The 18,884-nt window shown below is 50.0% G+C and overlaps 2 protein-coding genes across 2 annotated transcripts in view; both read right to left on the reverse strand.

Moving 5' to 3' along the window:
* arvcfa (ARVCF delta catenin family member a) overlaps window positions 1-467 on the reverse strand; it is an 18,505-nt gene extending 18,038 nt beyond the window's left edge. The window contains exon 1 of the mRNA XM_084687058.1: window positions 447-467. Within this exon, the coding sequence (XP_084543184.1) occupies window positions 447-467 (21 nt within the window). The remainder of the gene's footprint in view (window positions 1-446) is intronic.
* Window positions 468-5,091: 4,624 nt separating this feature from the next.
* Window positions 5,092-18,318, reverse strand: zdhhc8a (zDHHC palmitoyltransferase 8a). Its single transcript, XM_084687191.1, has 10 exons — window positions 18,008-18,318; window positions 11,681-11,802; window positions 11,406-11,563; window positions 10,137-10,309; window positions 9,586-9,688; window positions 9,223-9,314; window positions 8,362-8,491; window positions 7,916-8,033; window positions 6,901-7,013; window positions 5,092-6,796 (listed from the first exon to the last, which is right to left on the reverse strand). The coding sequence occupies exons 1-10, from the start codon at window positions 18,109-18,111 to the stop codon at window positions 5,522-5,524; spliced, it is 2,388 nt and encodes a 795-aa protein (XP_084543317.1). The 5' UTR covers window positions 18,112-18,318; the 3' UTR covers window positions 5,092-5,521.
* Window positions 18,319-18,884: the final 566 nt, after the last annotated feature.

The raw sequence follows: 18,884 nt of genomic DNA on the forward strand, positions 1-18,884 counted from the left end.
GAGCTCACAGAAGGCAGCGTATTCCTCTGTGGCGGGCTGTTCTCCTCATAACACTATCAGGATTAACACCCTCTCGATAGGTCTGCAGTACACACACACACACGCACGGGAATGCATACACACAGGCGGACGCACACAGACACACACGCAGACGAACGCACACAAGCCCGGACGCACGGTCGAGACACATGCACTTGACAGAGAGATGTTAACGGCATGTCCCCCTGCACACAAGCACACCGCGGCGGCGAAGAGCCGTGTGATGACACCTGAACGCTGGCTTGCTCCCCTTGCACAGCGTGGCAGAAAACCCCCGGCAGTCTGAACAAACATGCAGCTGCAGAAACAGAAGCAGACCTCTGAATCAAAAGAGAGAGAGAGAGAGAGAAAGAGAGAGAGAGAAAGAGAGAGAGAGAGAGGATGCGGAGGGAACGTAGCGCTCTTACCTCCTTCACCTCAGCGGGCATCGCTCAGATGTCTCTGATTATCTTCTCCCCGGATGACGGGAGATTATCACCCTTATGTGAGATGGGGAGAAAAAACTGCGTCTGCGTTTCCTCCCTCCGGTGTCTCTCTGCCTCGACTCTCCCCTGCGAACATGGAGGCAGTTCAGACATGAGCAGCCATCCTTTCTCCTGGCTCACCCGAACACACGTCCGCGCACCACACACACACACACACACTCGCACCGGACGCGCACACACACCATTCACACACGCTCTCTCACACAGTCGTGCAGTGAGCTCGAATGAATGTTGCCCTCTCCCTCATGAAAGAGGTGCTGAATTGACAAAAAAAAAAAAAAAACAGACAACCTCATCACAACACACTTCCTCTCTGCTGTCATAGTAACAGGAGCAGCGTCCAGGGGTTTGGGGGATGTTATTGGTGGGTTGGAAAGATGTTCTGTGGGAGAGAAAATAGCTTTTGGAGGTTTAAGGAGCTCTGTAATCTCTGCTATTTCCCTGTTGTTTGACCAGGAAGTGAGACACGAGTAAACACTAGCACGCACACACAAATACACGCGCTCTTGCATAGATCCCTCTGGGCTCACAAAATGATGCAGCAGGAGTGGAGAAGCACGCTCAACCCTGTGTGCCTCACGTGCTCAACGGCAGGGGGAGGGATGGAGGGGCACCGGGAGGGGGGGGTGAAGGGATGGAGGGTGAAGAGATGGAGGGATGGAGGGATGGAGGGGCAAAGGGAGGGGGGGAAGGAGGGTGGAGGGATGGAGGGTGAAGAGAAGAAGATAGGAGGGAGGGATGGAGAGATTAAGGGATGGAGAGATAAATGGATGGAAGGTGTGAAAGGATGAAGTACAACAGAGGTACTCCACACATTGACATCCTAATAGACTGACACAAGACAAATCCACTTAAATACCAATAACGGCTCTCTGGAAAACCCACCCGATCGCCCCCTCTGTGTGCTGAGGGAGACAGGCGAGGCAGAGAGGAACCTCACTGGATGTCTCCAGTCAGTTGGTTATGAGGCGAAAAGACTTGACAAAATGATCCGCGGACGAGAGATGATCCAATGGTGATGAAGACCTGGTGTGCTGTGGCTGGTCTCGTGTGTTCACACAGCAACAACTTTGCTCTGATGGAGGCAGCAACACGAGCACAGTCTCCCTGCTCATGCCAGAAACTGGGATTGCAGCTCGCAATTATGCTGTAACTGCATAGCAATAGAAATGCCTGTAGACCTACACAGCCATGCATGTCCCTCCCACACAGAGACAGAAGCCTCACAGTAACGTACAGTCGAGTACAGTAGAGTACAGTAGAGTACAGTCCTCTGCAGTATGCTACAGTGCAGCACGGTGTATTTAATGGTCAAGTGTTGAAACGGATGGTTCTTCTGGCATGCTCAGCACAGCATTCCTCTTCATGCACTCATTCCCACGGATTCTCATCTCGCAGAAACAAAGTCAATGCCTCCCTTTCATCCCCACTAAATCTCACCCCCGCCCACTGCAGTGAATCTAGGATGAAGCTCTGCTAATTCATTAGGAGAGTTAACACACAGGGCCCAGAGGCATTCAAAACACTGCTAATAGCCAGAAAAGGGCAGAAGATAATATCTTGAGACAACTCATACCGGAAACGGGTATTCCGCCCGAGGGAAACAGCCAGGAAAGGTCAGCATTCAACCACAATATGGGTCCAGCAGGCCATATTGATTAATTAAGCCGATAAAGTACATTAGTTAAAAGAAATGTGTATCGAATGTGTTGTCAGCAGAGCCAGAGAACAGGAGTAGAGACCTGAACCTGACCTGGAGTAGAGGCAGGGCAGAGTGAGGCAGGGCAGAGTGAGGCAGGGCAGAGTGAGGCAGGAGAGAGTAGAGGCAGGGCAGAGTGAGGCAGGGCAGAGTAGAGGCAGGAGAGAGTAGAGGCAGGAATTAGTAGAGGCAGGGCATAGAGAAGAGGTAAGGGAGAGAGAAAGAAAGAGAGAAAGAGAGAAAAAGAGAGAGAGAGAGAGGAGAGGAGAGGAGAGAAAAGAGAGAGGGAAAGAGTGAGAGAGAGGCAGATATCCTGGGACTTCCAACCTTTACCTCTGATTACTAATGATGCTTCTCTCTGTGGTACTCCAACACCTGCTGCAACTGTTAATCAGGAGAATCTACAGAAAACCACAGTTCTGCTGGAGCACTGTGACAGGAGACCCAGTAATAAGGTTTCTGAAGTTCCACAGTTGCAAGTTCAATGGATCCTGCCTGCCTGCCTGCCTTCCTGCCTGCCTGCCTGCCTGCCTGCCTGCCTGCCTGCCTGCCTGCTTGCCTGCCTGCCTGCCTGCCTGCCTGCCTGTCTGTCTGTCTGTCTGTCTGTCTGTCTGCCTGTCTGTGTCTGCCTGCCTGCCTGCCTGCCTGCCTGCCTGCCTGCCTGCCTGCCTGCCTGCCTGCCTGCCTCCCTGCATCTGCCTGTTTATCCTCTCCATCTGTCTGTCTGCCAACCTGACTGTCACCTTCTGGTACATAAACGGCTGAAATGCAAACCGGATGAAAACACGAGCTGAGATCTGAGGACGAGGAAGCTTTCGCGAGGAGCTCGTCAGAAGCAGAAGGGTCCTGAAGGGACAAGAAAAATAAGTCTCTGTAAAAAACACGTCACAACGTTCCCCAAGAGCTCCGACACTTCGCTGAGTCTGCCCTCAAAACGCACCAAGCTTTCAGCTTCCCACCTCAACTACATTAAAGTTAGACCATGTTTCACTGTTGACTATCTGCATCCTTAGACAGAGATATAAAGCTTGATGAGAGACTATACATATATATTAGATATTGTAACATCATATTTATGTTAGGTTACGATCCGTCACTGATAACTGAGAATTTACTTTGGGGTGACTGTAATGAAGTGAATTGAATTTAACTGACTTGATAAGAGAAACTGTTACATATCAGAGAGCTTTACTTCTGACTCTCAACTAACTGATGATCCCCTCTGCCACAGCCTCATTACCATTCCACTCCGGGCTATGATGATAGCGAGGGAGAGGAAGAGCGAGAGGGAGGAAAAGCGAGAGGGAGGAAGAGGGAGAGACAGACAGAGATACAGAGAGGAAGGGAGAGACAGACAGAAACAGACAGAGAGAGAGAGACAGAGACAGAGAGACAAAGACAGAGAGAGAGAAAGAGAGAGAGAGACAGAGAGGGTAAGGGAGGGAGGGAGAGAAAAGTGAGATAGGAAAGTAGAGGGAGAGCAAAACTAACTCAAATATATCAAACAGTACGATCATCCATTACTAAGTGGGCCATGGCTAAAAAAAACATACATCTCACACATTAAATGAACATTTTGTCAAGAGCCTTTAAAGCCGTTCCATCGTCGCCATTCACATCGCTGCCATGTCATCATTTTGATGTTGCAGATGAAGAGATGAAAGAGTCGTGTGTAAGATGTGATCACACACAATATGGGACAAGTTCAACGCTGTCACATGACACAGGAGGTGAAGAAAGGAGAAAGAAAGATTGGAGGAAAGAAATAGACAGACCTGTAGATGAATTGGTCGTGTGGTAACGGTAAGAGATCAATGAGACAAGATTAAGAGTTTAGATTTCTTTTTTAAATGACGTAGACAATTGTGTGAATAAAGGAATCTTTGGTGCTTTTTCAAATTGAGATATTCAATTCCCCGTCTGTGGGATGGGATGTGGAAAGGATATTCCTCGGACAGCGGGTTGTAATAAAAGTGTTTTCATTTAGCAGATGCTGTTATCCCTTAAGCAGTATCCTCTTCCAGTGTGAGCAGTGCCCTTACCTGTTGACTGTAGTTCAGATGATACTTCAGCTAACGCCAATGCCACAGTGAGAGAGAAGTAGAGAGGGAGAGAGAGCAAAGAGAGAGATAAAGAGAGAGAGGTAGAGAGATAAAGAGGGAGAAATAAAGAGAGAGAGATAAAGACAGAGGTAGAGAGATAAAGAGAGAGATAAAGAGAGAGATATAAAGAGAGAGAGGAAGAGAGATAAAGAGAGAGATAAAGAGAAAGAGTTAGAGAGGTAAAGAGAAAGAGGATAAAGAGAGAGAGGGAGAGAGATAAAGAGGGAGAGAGAGAGAGGTAGAGAGATAAAGAGAGAGCGAAAAAGAAACGTACAAAGATATCGCTGCCTTTGTAACTTGAACAAGGCTGTATGGAACCCAGCTCATTCCTCTGCTGTGACTGAACCCAGGTAACCTGCTACTGATACATAGTGTTCCCTCCGCTCCAAGACATCTCTCCAACCCTGACTACGTCTGTGGCTATGGCAACCATCTCCAGCCTTCAGCCCTTCCACCAAACCTAGCAGTATGCCTCACTATGTTTGGGATTCACTTACTAGCAACTCTCAGAAACATCAGTCACTCAATAAATACTTTATATGTTCATATCAAGTGAGCTGCGGATGGTATTTGAACACAGAAGCTTATTTTTAGTGGTATCTCCTAATAATGACCACTAGAGGGTGGTATTTCCACCCCATTTGGCCATAATCTCTTCGGGTAGTGGATTCTGGTGTTCTGGTGTTTGTGATGATGTCAACGCATCATTGAAGAGAGAAACACCATGCAGAAGCATTGTTTTATGACATAAACTGTTCTGAAACCAGGAACAAAACACTTTATTTACCCAAATGACTATAAAACGTAGCTAAAACAAGACTTTCCCATGAACAAATCAAACATGGTTTCAAATATTAAGCGTAGTAAAAAGGAGAGAACAAAACAAACAATAAATCATCTCAAACGTCCTGAAACTGAGTTTACTGAATCCCCTCGCTACACGAGGAAGCAGGACTGTCCTGAGAATCGTCCGTATGGATGAAGATGGATGAGGTGACTTTTACGCTCATCCCGTATTCATAGGGTATCTGTCATAAAAGAGGTAAAGGTGCAAAAAAACAAATAAACAAAAAAAACGATAGAAACAGGCTCCCTTAACTGCATATCGAGTCCTCCCACACATACAGTTGTCAGGAGCAGCAGTGACGGGCGCTGCATAGCTCTGAACGCCCCCACCAACCCTGCCGTGGGCAGGGCTACTTCGACAGCCCCGGAGGAGGTGCAGGGCCCTTGGCCTCCTGGGAGTGAGTGAGAGAGGGGCGCTTGGAGGAGGAGGTGAGGGTGTAGGCGTGGGAGGAGGAGGTGGTGGAGATGGGGATGCGAGGCAGGGTGGAGGCGGAGGGCGGGGGCAGGGGTTCGGGGCAGTAGGCTTGCGAGCCGTAGCGGTTCTTGCCGTGCAGGCTGGAGGTGCTACTGCTCTGCAGGGCGGAGCAGGCCACCCTGGGGCAGCGCGGCAGGGAGGAGGTCGATGAGCTGGCGAGCGGCGATGCCCTCCCCACCCCGTAACCCAGGATACCCGTGCTCATCAAGAACTCCCGAGAGCCGTACGCCGGAGGGGTGGGGCCTCGCGACCCCGGAGGGCGTGCGGCGTCCGCCGGCAGGCTGCGTCGGCTGGGGACGTCGTAGACGCCCGTGTCGGGGCCGTGGAGGGCGTGGGAGCGGGCCTGCAGGCGCAGGGCGCTCTCCCTCTCCTCCTGCTCACGACGCCCCTGGATGGACGCCATGATGCTCTTGGACAGGTTGTCGTAGCGCACGATGGGGGTGTCCGGAGGGGGGAGATCGCGAGAGGTGAGTCCGTGAAAGGAGGGAGAGGGGTCTCTGGAGGAGAGGGCTTTGAGGGAGGGAGAGGGGTCTCTGGAGGAGAAGGCTTTGAGGGAGGGAGAGGGGTCTCTGGAGGAGAGGGCTTTGAGGGAGGGAGAGGGGTCTCTGGATGTGAGGCCCTTAAGCGAGGGTGAGTGATCCCTGGGCTGTGGAGACTGTCTGCTGACTCCCATGTAGACCGCTCCGTAGGCGTGGGAGGGGGGGTGCTGCAGCGCGGAGGCGTCCGACACCAGGGTCATGTAGTGGGAGTGGTAGCCCCCCAGCGGAACCCCCCTCTGGCCCAGGAAATGGGCGTCTCCCGGGGCTACGAGGCTGTCGTAGGAGAGGCTGCTGGAACCGGCGGCCAGCGCGCCGGAGGGGGGGAACGCGCCTGCCGCGGGGGGGCCGGAGACCAGGACGTCCGCGCGGCCGCCCGGCTGCTGGGGTTTGTTGCCGTGGCGGTGGGCGTGCTTGAGGGTGAGGGAGCGGGAGTTGAGGGTGAGGGAGTTGAGCTGCAGGGGGCTGGTGGTGGTGGGGTGGTGGGGGGCAGGCGGGCGGGGCTGGCAGGGCGAGGAGGCCCTGCGATGGAGGCCGGGGGGGCCGGGGGGCCCCGGGTGGGGGGACGCCTCCTGGACTCTCACGCCGGCCTCGGCCGCAGCCGCCTTGGCGATCTGGGGACGCAAACACACAAGGACTCTGTCAGAGCCTGACGACAGCTCGAGGGCTATGGAGGATGACACGTGTGAAGAGGGGGGGGGAGGTAGGAGGGGCAGACCTGGTCCCCCAGAGAGGGCGACGGGCCCCTGGAGGAGTTCTCCATGACGGGCATCAGCTGCTGGACGGTTGGGGTGGACAGAGGGATCACTGCTTTGGAGTGGACCCCACTCTCTGAAACACACACACACACAGTTAGAAAAAACGTTTAGAACTAGCATGTCTGATCCTTGATGCTTAGCTGCACCTTCTGTCCTGTAATGTGAGTGTGTCTGTGTTTCATATGTGTCTGTGTAAGGACAGTCTGAATTATTTCCTAAACGGCCACTCATAAAAGATCAAACTACAGTCAACTTAAATTTCTAAAACTGGTTGTTCCCATCTTTGATTGTGATCGGATCAACAGCGTTCCATGCCGTTGTAAAATCCAGCATAACCTTACAGGTTGTCCTCATAACATTCTTTAACATTCCATATTACATCGAATATTTCAAATAAAAAAATACTGCAAAGGAGTCCATCTGGCTGTTGCGTGGCAACGATTTATGTAGGAACTATACTTTGTAGTGTTAGAAGAATGACGGTTTATTATTAAACTAATTTGTTTCTGATAGTTTTTATTTATGAAACCAGATCAATTATTTGTAGTACCAGTTTTAGAAAAGCAATAAGCCCCGCAAGTCCGTGTTTTGCGCTTATTTTAGAACAGGTAAGGGGGTTTTCCCTAACAACTTACCTTACCTGTTCTAAAATCAGCGTAAACCACGGCCTCTTGGGGCTTGTTGCTTAAGTCTGGTGTCACCAGCAGGGGGCAGTACTGTGTGTCTGTCTCTACAAAGCCACAAGACCTCCTGTTGCATCAGAGTGGTCGTAACGACACAGATTAAACCAGTGACCCTGTATCCTCCAGTGCCGGCTCTGTCTTCAGGTACTCAGGATACTATTCCAAGCTCCGAGGTCTAAAGTGTTCCCCTCTGCTACATCGACGCACACCCATCGGGAGACACTGCAGCAGCAGCCAAGCGCGGCTCCGTACAGGGGTCGTTATGGTAAACCTGGTTGTCGGGACGACCTACCCTCCAGCGCAGCCAGGTGGGTCTTCAGCAGGTTGGGGTGGGGTTTGGGGGGCAGGGGGGGCGCCGGCGTGGGGGTCACAGGCTTGGCGTCGGGCTCGTCCGGGGAAACGTCCGAACACTGAGCGAGGGGGGGGGGAGACGTCAGGCGTGGGATGGTGACGTGTGTGTGGATGTGTGTGTGATGTTGTGTGAGGTCGTGCGCATGTGTGTCTGTGTGTGTGGATATGTTTACATTACATTTACATTTAGTCATTTAGCAGACGTTCTTATCCAGAGCGACTTACAGTCATTACAGGGTCATTCCCCCCGAGGCAAGTAGGGTGGTAATCGAACCGACAACCTTCTGATTAATAGCCCAAGTCCCTAACCGCTCAGCTATATATGTATGCATGTGTGTGTGTGTGTGTGTGTGTGTGGGACTAGCAGAGTATCTGGGCCTGGGTCACCTTGTTGTGGATGTCGTGACTGTTCACCCCGTTGTCCCTGGCCTTCACCACGGCGTGCCTGCTGGTCTCAGGCCGCAGGAAGGGAGGCTGGACCCGGACTGACGTCCTCCTGACCACTCTGGCAGCGTACCTGCAGAAAGCAGAGCAGAGCTGTAACAGGCAGGCTGGTCACCCTTCAGAGAGCAGAGCTGTAACAGGCAGGCTGGTCACCCTTCAGAGAGCAGAGCTGTAACAGACAGGCTGGTCACCCTTCAGAGAGCAGAGCTGTAACAGACAGGCTGGTCACCCTGCAGAGAGCAGAGCTGTAACAGGCAGGCTGGTCACCCTTCAGAGAGCGGAGCTGTAACAGGCAGGCTGGTCACCCTACAGAGAGCGGAGCTGTAACAGGCAGGCTGGTCACTCTGCAGAGAGCAGAGCTGTAACAGGCAGGCTGGTCACCCTGCAGAGAGCAGAGCTGTAACAGGCAGGCTGGTCACCCTTCAGAGAGCAGAGCTGTAACAGGCAGGCTGGTCACCCTGCAGAGAGCGGAGCTGTAACAGACAGGCTGGTCACCCTGCAGAGAGCAGAGCTGCGTTTCCCGAAAGCGTTGTAGCTAAAGTGTCTCTTGAATATTCGTTGCTCTTGAAAGATTGTAGATTAGCCTACTCCTTACAAGGATGTTCGGGAAACGCACGTAAGAAATAACGATGGTTTCTTTATTTTACTCGTAGAAAGCTACGATTCATCGTTATCGAAACGCAGCCCAGGACTGTAATCACACAGGCTGCTCACCCTGGAGAGACCAGAGCAGACCAGAGCTGTAACAAGCAGGATTGTCACATGACAGCCTTTCTAGATGTTTCAGCGGGTCTATAAGATCACCTGGGAGACATGGGGCTGCATATAAGGTACTCCAGGTTGCCGCAGCAACCCCGTGTGAAAGGATTGATGCCTCCCTGGAACTTGCCGGTAACCTGCAGAGAAAAAGATGAACAGAAAAAATGTAAGCTGCCTTTCATATTGTAACTACTAATGTTCAAAAAGGTTTGTGAAGAAAACAAATTTCAACAAAATGAATATTTAAACACTTTATAACGAAAACAGTTTGTAAACTACTGTTCAAAAATGGTTAGTAAAATAATCCTACAAACTTGAAAAATATAGAAATATCTTACTTTAAAATGAATAAAACTTGAATATAACTGTTTATAACAAAAGTTGACACAGTTTCCCTGTGTGTCTGACCTGTTCGTTGGTGGTGCGCCCCCTAGAGACCAGGTAGAGGTGGAACCCAGTGAGACCCAGAACAGGGAGGAAGAACAGACCACACACACTCATGGCCACCAGACTGAGCACGCTGTCAAGGAGGTTTGTACACGCATGCACACACATATACAGTACTCACACATACGCATGCACACACACAGACATATACTCACACACGCATGCACACACACACATGCACACACACACATACATATACTCCCTCCCTCTCACACACACACACACACATGCACACACACAGACATATACTCACACACGCATGCACACACACACATGCACACACACACATACATATACTCGATCCCTCTCACACACACACACACACACACACACACAGACTCCCTCACACAAACACACACACACACACAGACTCCCTCCCTCCCTCACACACACACACACAGACTCCCTCCCACACACACACACACACACACAGACTCCCTCCCTCCCTCACACACACACACACAGACTCCCTCCCTCACACACACACAGAGACACACGGTGTGTGAGGATACGTGACGGTGCAGTGCAGCTTCCACAGGTCGTCCTGGTGATGGAGGATGTACAGGAGACCGAAGGTGAACACGCCCACCATGTGCAGCGTGAGCGACAGCAGGAACAGGAAGAAGTAGCGGTAGTTCCGCCTCCCGATGCAGTTGTTCACCCAGGGACAGTGGTGGTCGAAGTCCTGCAGGAAGCAGGAAGTGGGGGACAGGAAGTAGAAACACTCTATGATTCCAGCGAGGAATGATACAATGGTATAGTCAGTGTACTGTACATATTTACATGTTTTTTACACATCATATCTGTGTTATAGTAAGATAAATACAGCACTGTGCAAACCAATTAAGTTGAGAAAAATAGGTCTGCAGTAGGAGACACAGAGCACCATGGTAGTTCTGCAGTAGGACACAGAGAGCACCATGGTAGTTCTGCAGTAGGAGACAGAGAGCACCATGGTAGTTCTGCAGTAGGAGACAGAGAGCACCATGGTAGTTCTGCAGTAGGAGACAGAGAGCACCATGGTAGTTCTGCAGTAGGAGACAGAGAGCACCATGGTAGTTCTGCAGTAGGAGACAGAGAGCACCATGGTAGTTCTGCAGTAGGACACAGAGAGCACCATGGTAGTTCTGCAGTAGGAGACAGAGAGCACCATGGTAGTTCTGCAGTAGGAGACAGAGAGCACCATGGTAGTTCTGCAGTAGGAGACAGAGAGCACCATGGTAGTTCTGCAGTAGGACACAGAGAGCACCATGGTAGTTGTGCAGTAGGAGACAGAGAGTTGCAGAGGTGCTGTGTGGAGGCACACACAGGGGCCAGAGACCATGAAGGATCTGAGGATTAACCTGATTAATGTGATCTCCCTCCCTCCTCCCCACAGCAATCCCTCTCTGTTTACCCCCCTCCCCCTTCCTCCTCCCCCTCCCTCCACCCCACCTCCCTTTCTCCTCCACCCTCCCTCCCTCCCTCCTCCCCACAGCAATCCCTCTCTGTTTACCCCCCCTCCCCCTCCCCCTCCTTCCTCCCCCTCCCTCCTCCCTCCTCCCCTCCCCCCCTCACACAGTCCTCAGATACAATACACTTAGCCAACCTTAATCTGCACCCTCCCCCACCTCCTTCCCGCTTGTCCTCCACTTCCAAACAGTGGTCACACACGCCCCCCCCCCTCACCTCCACACAGTGGTCACACACGCCCCCCCCCTCACCTCCACACAGTGGTCACACACGCCCCTCCCCCCCCTCACCTCCACACAGTGGTCACACACGCCCCTCCCCCCCCTCACCTCCACACAGTGGTCACACACGCTGCAGTGGGAGCACCGCGGGGGGCGGTAGAAGTGACAGGAGGAGCACCACTTCATGCGCACCTGCGCCCCCCTCACGTCCACGTTCTTGTAGAGCGGCGCGCGGAAGTCCTCATCCTTGTCCTCGTCCTCGTTAGCTGCAACACAGAGCCCCGCCCCCCCCTGACGGTCACCACCGGTCACCAGGTGGTTCAACACCATCGGCGAACACACACAAAAATCATCCCAGGTTTAACAAACAACGTTTCACCGACCCATTGGGAGCACCCCGGCGTCCATGAAGGTTGCCATGGTGAAGTTGGCCAGGACGAAGAGGAAGAGGGTGGCGCAGCATGGCGGCACAGACGGGGAGAGGGTGGCAGCGAGCCACGGGCACCTGGGAGAGGGACGGAGAGATACAGCAGTTTACCCTCAGTCTAACACACACTGACACACCAGCACACTCAGTCTAACACACACTGACACACCAGCACACTCAGTCTAACACACACTGACACACCAGCACATGCCTTCCTTCCAGTTTACACCGGAAGAGATTGACACAACACAAGCGTACCTTTGACATCCTAGTCCTCTGTAGATCGTCCAATGTGGCCTGGTTTCTAGTCTGGCTTTTAAAGGGCCATTATATGCCACTGTTACTTTACTACAGTAAATACAGTAGGTGTGTGACTCGGTAGATTCTGATTGAACATAATTGTATGTCTGAATAGTCTGGGATTATGTGTAATAATCAGGTTTATAGAGGTTAGAAGGGGACTGGATTATCCAGTCCAGTATTTGATTGAATGCCACACTAGGACGGTATGGTATCTCTTACTGTCTGTCTGTCTTCTCCATCTCCCCCTGCCCAACTCTCTGTCAACCTTCCTCCCCTCTCTCTCTCTCTCTCTGCCTCTTTATCTCTTTCTCCTCAGCAGATGTCTGGAGGGGTAGTTGATAGAGAGTCAGAGAGTGAGAGAGAGAGAGTCAGAGAGTCAGAGAGTGAGTGAGAGAGTGAGAGAGACCCTCCAGAGGAATGTGTTGCCAACCGTGACTAAGAGAACCGTGACCAATTTTAGCTCCATAAGCATCCCCTGATCCTAGCCCCCCCCCCCCCCCCCCAGAAGAGCCCCCAGTAGGGAGGGGAGGGGTGGGGGAGGGGTGGGGGAGGGGTCCCCTTCCCAGAGGAATGCCTAGTAAAAACCATGCCAGCTGCAATCCCAATAATCCTCAGATTATAGAATCTGGATTACAGACCACTCCGCCGGGCAGTTGTTGTGGAATCCTTGCATCAGACACCGACCACACAAACTCTGCAGCCAGCAGGTCCTCACACACTGCACACACACACACACAGTCTCAAAATAGTTCACCACCGTGTGGATGTAAATGAATTCAAAGTAATCTTATTACTGTGTTGCGCGTGTGACGGTATGTAACGGACGTGGCCACGCTCCGTCACTACAAGGCGTCGTTCGCCACTCGCTGGGCCCGAACCCACGACCTCTGACTTGCCAAGCGCAACCACTACCAGCTAAGCCAAAGAAAAGCTAGCTCTTCTTTGACGCGGGTGGCCTCTTACATACCTGAGGAGTGAGTTTCACAGTTGTCACTCTGTTACACGCGGTCACCTAAAAGCCGCTGTGAGTCTCGTATTACACAGATGAAGGGAAGCCTGCTGTGTCGCCCGGTAAAGACTAGAGCAGGGGATTCACCTGCGGTCCTGACTGAAGCGTGACCGTTCACTGGGGCTCCAGGCTTCAGCTTGGCCACAGGTGCTGATCTGTGAGCGTCTGTGAAGCCTGCTGGGACGCTGGCTGTAAATAGGGCTGTACGCATTAAGCGTTGATATGATTTGACCAGGGCTGTGTTTGAAGTGTGCTTTTCCTGTCAGGACAGAGGTATCGCTGATCCAGGCCTTTATGAACAGTGTGACAAGATACTTGATAGTATTGAAAATGGGTGTAGCTAAGTGGTTAGAGCATTTGGTTGCAGATCAAGAGGTTGCCGGTTTAAATCCCCCATTGCATGTCTGCTAACTAAACACAACATAACAGTGAAAGAAAAAACCACCCTCTACAGAAACAGAATTCAAAGAAATACAACAATTCCGAACGACCTTGGATGTTTTGGAAACATTAATGGGATATGGACATGCAATCTCTTGATCTGCACGGGCTCTAACCACTAAGCTGTACCTTACCCAGGTCAAACCTTATACTGGATATGGACCATCATGCTGGCTGTCCAGCCACGGAGGTCCTGTGTTCAGATCTCATGAGCTTCATCTCATCCCAGAAAGTGATGGGGGTGGGTCACATGGGAAACTCATAGGAAGAAATGGTGTGTTGAAGTTTAGTTTGTCTTTTTTCCCACCCCTTAAATTCGCTAGACAATGACGCACCTTTCAACCCTCCTCAATCAAGACACTCAAACTAAACCATCCATCAATCCATTCATTAGCCGGCAACACACTCACACACATACTGTCACACACACACACAAGCACACACACACACACTCTCTGACACACACAGACAAAGCAAATGAGCACAATATGGCGAGGATTATAAAATTGCGTCCTACATACGGGTATGGCCCCCCGCCCCCCCTTCCCCTCCCCCCCGCCCAATCAAACTGAACCGTTGAGCGGGCAATGCTATAGAGCAGATACAAACAGCCCCCGTGCCCTGTCTGATTTCCTATCAGAGGGATTACTGGGGGTGGCCTAGAAGGGGCTGTCCGGTGGCTGGGCCGTTCGACACCATCTGGAGCACGGAGAGAGGGAGAGTTCATTATGCTGCAGTGTGGCTAGACAAGCCCCCTGACTACGGCTAATGAAACTGCGGAACGCTAGCTCGGTCTTAAATCACCCGGCGACGGTAAGCCGCTCTCCAATCCGCACGACGCCCTGAGCTCCGCTCTCTGCTCCCGGTCCGGACTCGGGACCCTGGCTGCTTTGAGGTCGTCTGCTGGCTGACTGGCTCGCCCAGAGGGGGGAGGAGAGAGGTACGGCCAGGGCGGACATGTTGAATGCAGAGCGATCGTAATCTTGACTGTCAGCGTCATTTCATCCAATAAATCTCGATTGTCTCTCGGGGGCAGGAGGGAACTTTTTGAGGCAGGAGATTAAAGATTAACTTGGAGAATGGACATGGCGGAGGTCAGCCATCGCATGCGTACGCGGCAAAGACAGAGGAATATGGGAGGATATGATGTGGTTTATCTGGGTGCTATTATAAAAGAAATGTTGATGCGGGTGAGGAGAAGAAGTCTATAAATACTGTGCCTGATGCACTGAAAGTGAGGCTGGTTAGACTGAACTGTATCAGTCAGTCTCTGGATATCCAGTCAGGAAACCTGTTTTAGGTCAACCGGGCCTCTGTCACAGTAACTGTTTCTCAGACGAGAAATACTTTGACAAGGAAGAATTGTTTCCCTTGGTCAGTGAGAGAGGTTTCCTCGGTATTAATAGTTTCTTCCTGTTCTTGCGGCATGTTTTTCAATAACGTCACTTAAAGACGTAATTACAGTCACATAACATACTTGGTTTTAAGAACTTCCATCTATGTAGATGTCCTATGCCTGGTCTTGGTTAACAGTGAGCTGGAATAAGACTGTGGGAGAGAAGAGCAACAGAGAGGGTTGTGGCTGTGAAAACAAAGGCAGGAAGCTTCTGCACAGTCAGAAATTAGACTTGTTTGTCTGAAGTTTGGCCCTTTGCCAGCTTGACCACAGATTTCAGCATGAACACGCGAGGATGAACACACAAACACACACACACACTCTTTCAGTATTCCAGGGGTGTTCTACTCAGGTTAGTACACCGCGGTGCCGCCTGTGGGGAGGGTTCTGCTCTGGGCTTGTTGGCAGGTGTGCCGGCTGTAAAAGAGCTCTCAGTCAGAGCAGATTCTCAGAGAGCCTGTCTGGTCTTCCCTCTGCAGCAACTCTCTCCGAAGCATCCCACAGGCTGGGTGAGGGGAGGCAACCAACGTCCTTTCTCTCCACTCATCCCTTGTCCTCATCCATCCCTTTCCCTCATCCGTCCCTTTCCCTCATCCATCCCTTTTCCTCATCCATCCCTTTTCTCCACTCATCCCTTGTCCTCATCCATCCCTTCTGCCCCATTGGCGCCGTGAGACTGCGCAGCCAAACAGACAGCACCTGGCACCTGTCCATTACAGCTTTTACCACAGAGAAAGTCAGTGGATGTGCTGATGCAGCAGTTAGACGCAGATACATCAGACTAGTCTGGTTCCCCCGCCACTGAGGAAACATCACGTCATTAGGATAGGGCAGCGAGCTCAAGGCCATAATTACTCTCCAGTTAATGGAATTCAGCTTCCTGCTTAATAAACGAGCGGGGCCGTCAGCCTCCACACTTCCTGTGAGAGGCGGTTTATCAAAAAGAAAGCTGAATCTTCTTCTGCGTTTTCGGCAGTTAGTTGTATATGTTCACAAAAGAAATCGAATCGAGGGACGGGAGTTTAGTTTAGGATGTTGGCTCTTCTAGAAGTTGTCTCGTTTAGCCTCGTCAGTCCTGGCAGGCTGGCTCACCACGCATGACTGGATTCACTACTAAAACACAGCCGCTGGATCAACCAAGCATAGGAGGAGTTAATGCCAGATTAGCTTTTAGAAAGGCACCCTATACCAATACGCCAAGATACCCTGGGATTATCTTCTGGATCGGATGAAATTAGCAGTGATACGATACCCTTACAGCTGTTATGCTTGCACTAGATACAAAGCTGCCAAGAAAGGGTAATACAAAGACAATAATCTTACTATCATCTTCGAATAGCTTTCTTAACCAAAACAGACACATGGAAAAAATGCCTTTACTGCTTCATTGTAGAGAGAGAACACACAGTCTTTCTTATTATCATCATCATCACTTGCACATGACAGCTCAAATGAGAAGTCATATTTGACACGCAATGCCCCGGAACCAGAAGGAGAAAGTGCCTTAACCACTGGTTCATTCTACCTGTGGACTAGTCCGTAGGACGGCCATATAAATTTACATTTAGCAGACGCTCTTATCCAGAGCGACTTTCCCCCGAGGCAAGTAGGGTGAAGTGCCTTGCCCAAGGACACAATGTCACTTTGCACGGCCGGGAATCGATCCAGCAACCTTCTGATTACTAACCCGATTCCCTAATCCCTCAGCCACCTGACTCCCTACAAACTAAATCCCTTCTTGTCTTTGAATACCATATCATATCACAACAACAGGGAAGAAAGGGTGTGAAACGCTTCTCTCTCCAGGCTTTCTGATACGCAGTTAATCCATGTCAGTAAGAAGTGTGAGCCTTCTGAATAAATCCACAGTTTACTGTAGCCGACGGGGCTCAAGGCATAATGACCCACTTTTCAATTCCCATATCAGATGAATGCTTTCAGATCATTCTGGAAATATTCACCATCTGTGAAAACAGGAAGATGAGACCTTGTGGATAGTACTGATGGATATTGTTAAAATGTTAACAGGTTGTATGGGGGGGGGGGGGGGGGGAGAAAACAGACACTTTACATTAAATGCATTTTTATCATTCTGAATACTAAAGATCACTGGGTGTAGTTCAGTGGCGGAGAATTTGACTGTCACAGGTTCCAATACCTCCCTGTACGTCACTTTGGATGAAAGTGTGTGTTTTGAAAGGAGGGGAAACTGTTGAACTGTTCAAACGGTTGAAGACACAGGCTGCAGAGTTCCGAGGTAGTAAAGTGTGGTGCAGCCCTCCTGGAAACTCAACTCACGCAAATACTTGATTTAGGGACGGGAAGCTTCTTTTAGCAAACCGTGATTCACATCCTAAGATAAGGGTTGGTTTTATAGTTAAGTTGATATGATGGTTAGCGATTAAGTTATGATAGTGACATTGTTTCTCTCGGGGGACAGATTCAAATCTGAATGATTAGAAAATGCAAGTGACCGTATTTTCAAAATCTAACTCTAGCTGACATCTAGGAAATGGGCTTGAATAAGCTCCAAGCATCATTGCCATCACCCTGTGAGAAGGGATTTAGAAATAAATTGGGACATTATAAGCTCTGTGAAAGATACAGATGGGAAGATGTTTGGGGTCAATAGCTCTCTTCATTTGGAACTAGGTCACGGCCAGGTAATATCCACTGGGCTCCTGCACATTTATGTCTTGATGTCGGACTATTTTAGTTACGGTTTCCGAGACTGTTGATAACTGATGTCAAACAAATCAAAAATAGTCTAAATAGTTTTTTTTTTTTTTTACAAAAATGAATACAATGTAATAAGGAAATAGCCTACATATTTCTGGATCCGAATAATTGTTCAACGTGTTCTGGTGCACAGACTCTTCTGACACAGAGATAACATGGCTCCAGACCAGGCCATACCGTATTTATAATACTTTTACAGAATATTCTGCACAGTATGAACGCAGAGGTTAGAATTGTACGCTTTCAGTAGCCTACTGTCTGTTAACGATTGCAGTAAGTCTTCGTTTTCTGCTGTTGCTCGCATGAACTTCGGAAAGGTATTTTAGGATAGCCTAAAGGATACAGTGCGGATAAAGTTGCATCGTTATTACCGTGAGACGTGTTGGTAAACTTACGTAAAAACGAAGAATAGACAGGTGGAGCCGACTAGGAGACAGGCAGCGGTGGACACCGGAATAAATGCGCTCGGTTTAAATCTGTGACCGCCGCTGGTGGGCATTATGTTATGTCCACATTCATCTGAAAATTATTCCAACAGAAACGATACCAGAGATCCGATCATAAATGCTCCTCTGTGGGTGTTCCGGCTCACCTCCATTGCCCAGAAATCAAATGCAAACGAAGGCATCACAAAAAGTCGAGCAGCCTTAACTGTTCCCGCAGTGTCTTCTGTATCCCATGCGATCCGACCATCAGTTCTCTAGGCGCTCCGATCACGGCTTTGATTGAGCCTATAAGGTGGGGCTTCAGTCCACGGGACGAATGACGTGAAGTACGTTACGCTTTAAATGCCGCTGATCTTGATTTAAGCATGGTAATGATCATCATGGTGTAAAAGTAGATTTTTTTCTATGCATTTTAATTATTATAATTTTTTATAATAAAGTTTTAGCCTATTTAAGGGCTATAGCTTAGCTTTTGCCTATAGCTACAAGGGGTGGGTATTTTGGTACCTCACGATTCGATTCTTAAAAATCGATTGATGTTTAAAAAAAATAAAAAATAAAATAAAAATACAATACATTTGTGAATCGATATGAATCGCTAGAAGACTGAATTGCGAATCAAATGTAAAATCGATTTTTCCCCCACCCCTTAAAGCTTCGTAGAACATTAACCCTATGATGCACTTCCTCATTAGTGGGGAGCTCTCCACTGGTGGTTAGGCTACTAGCCTGTCACACACACATTAGAGGGCTGGACTTAGTGGTTAGACTAGCCTACTCTATAAAAGTTTGTCCATCAGGCTCACCAGTTAGGCAGACTACAGTT

This window comes from Hypomesus nipponensis, chromosome 22 (assembly GCF_054491055.1).
Source record: "Hypomesus nipponensis isolate SF chromosome 22, ASM5449105v1, whole genome shotgun sequence".
NCBI lineage: Eukaryota > Metazoa > Chordata > Actinopteri > Osmeriformes > Osmeridae > Hypomesus > Hypomesus nipponensis.

Coding starts and splice junctions, on each gene's coding strand:
- zdhhc8a (XM_084687191.1), bottom strand. CDS start 18,111: ATGCCCACCAGCGGCGGTCACAGATTTAAACCGAGCGCATTTATTCCG. Junction 8,492..9,222: donor TGCAGCCCCATGTCTCCCAG/GTGATCTTATAG, acceptor TGCTTTCTGCAG/GTACGCTGCCAGAGTGGTCA. Junction 6,797..6,900: donor CGCCCTCTCTGGGGGACCAG/GTCTGCCCCTCC, acceptor TTGCGTCCCCAG/ATCGCCAAGGCGGCTGCGGC.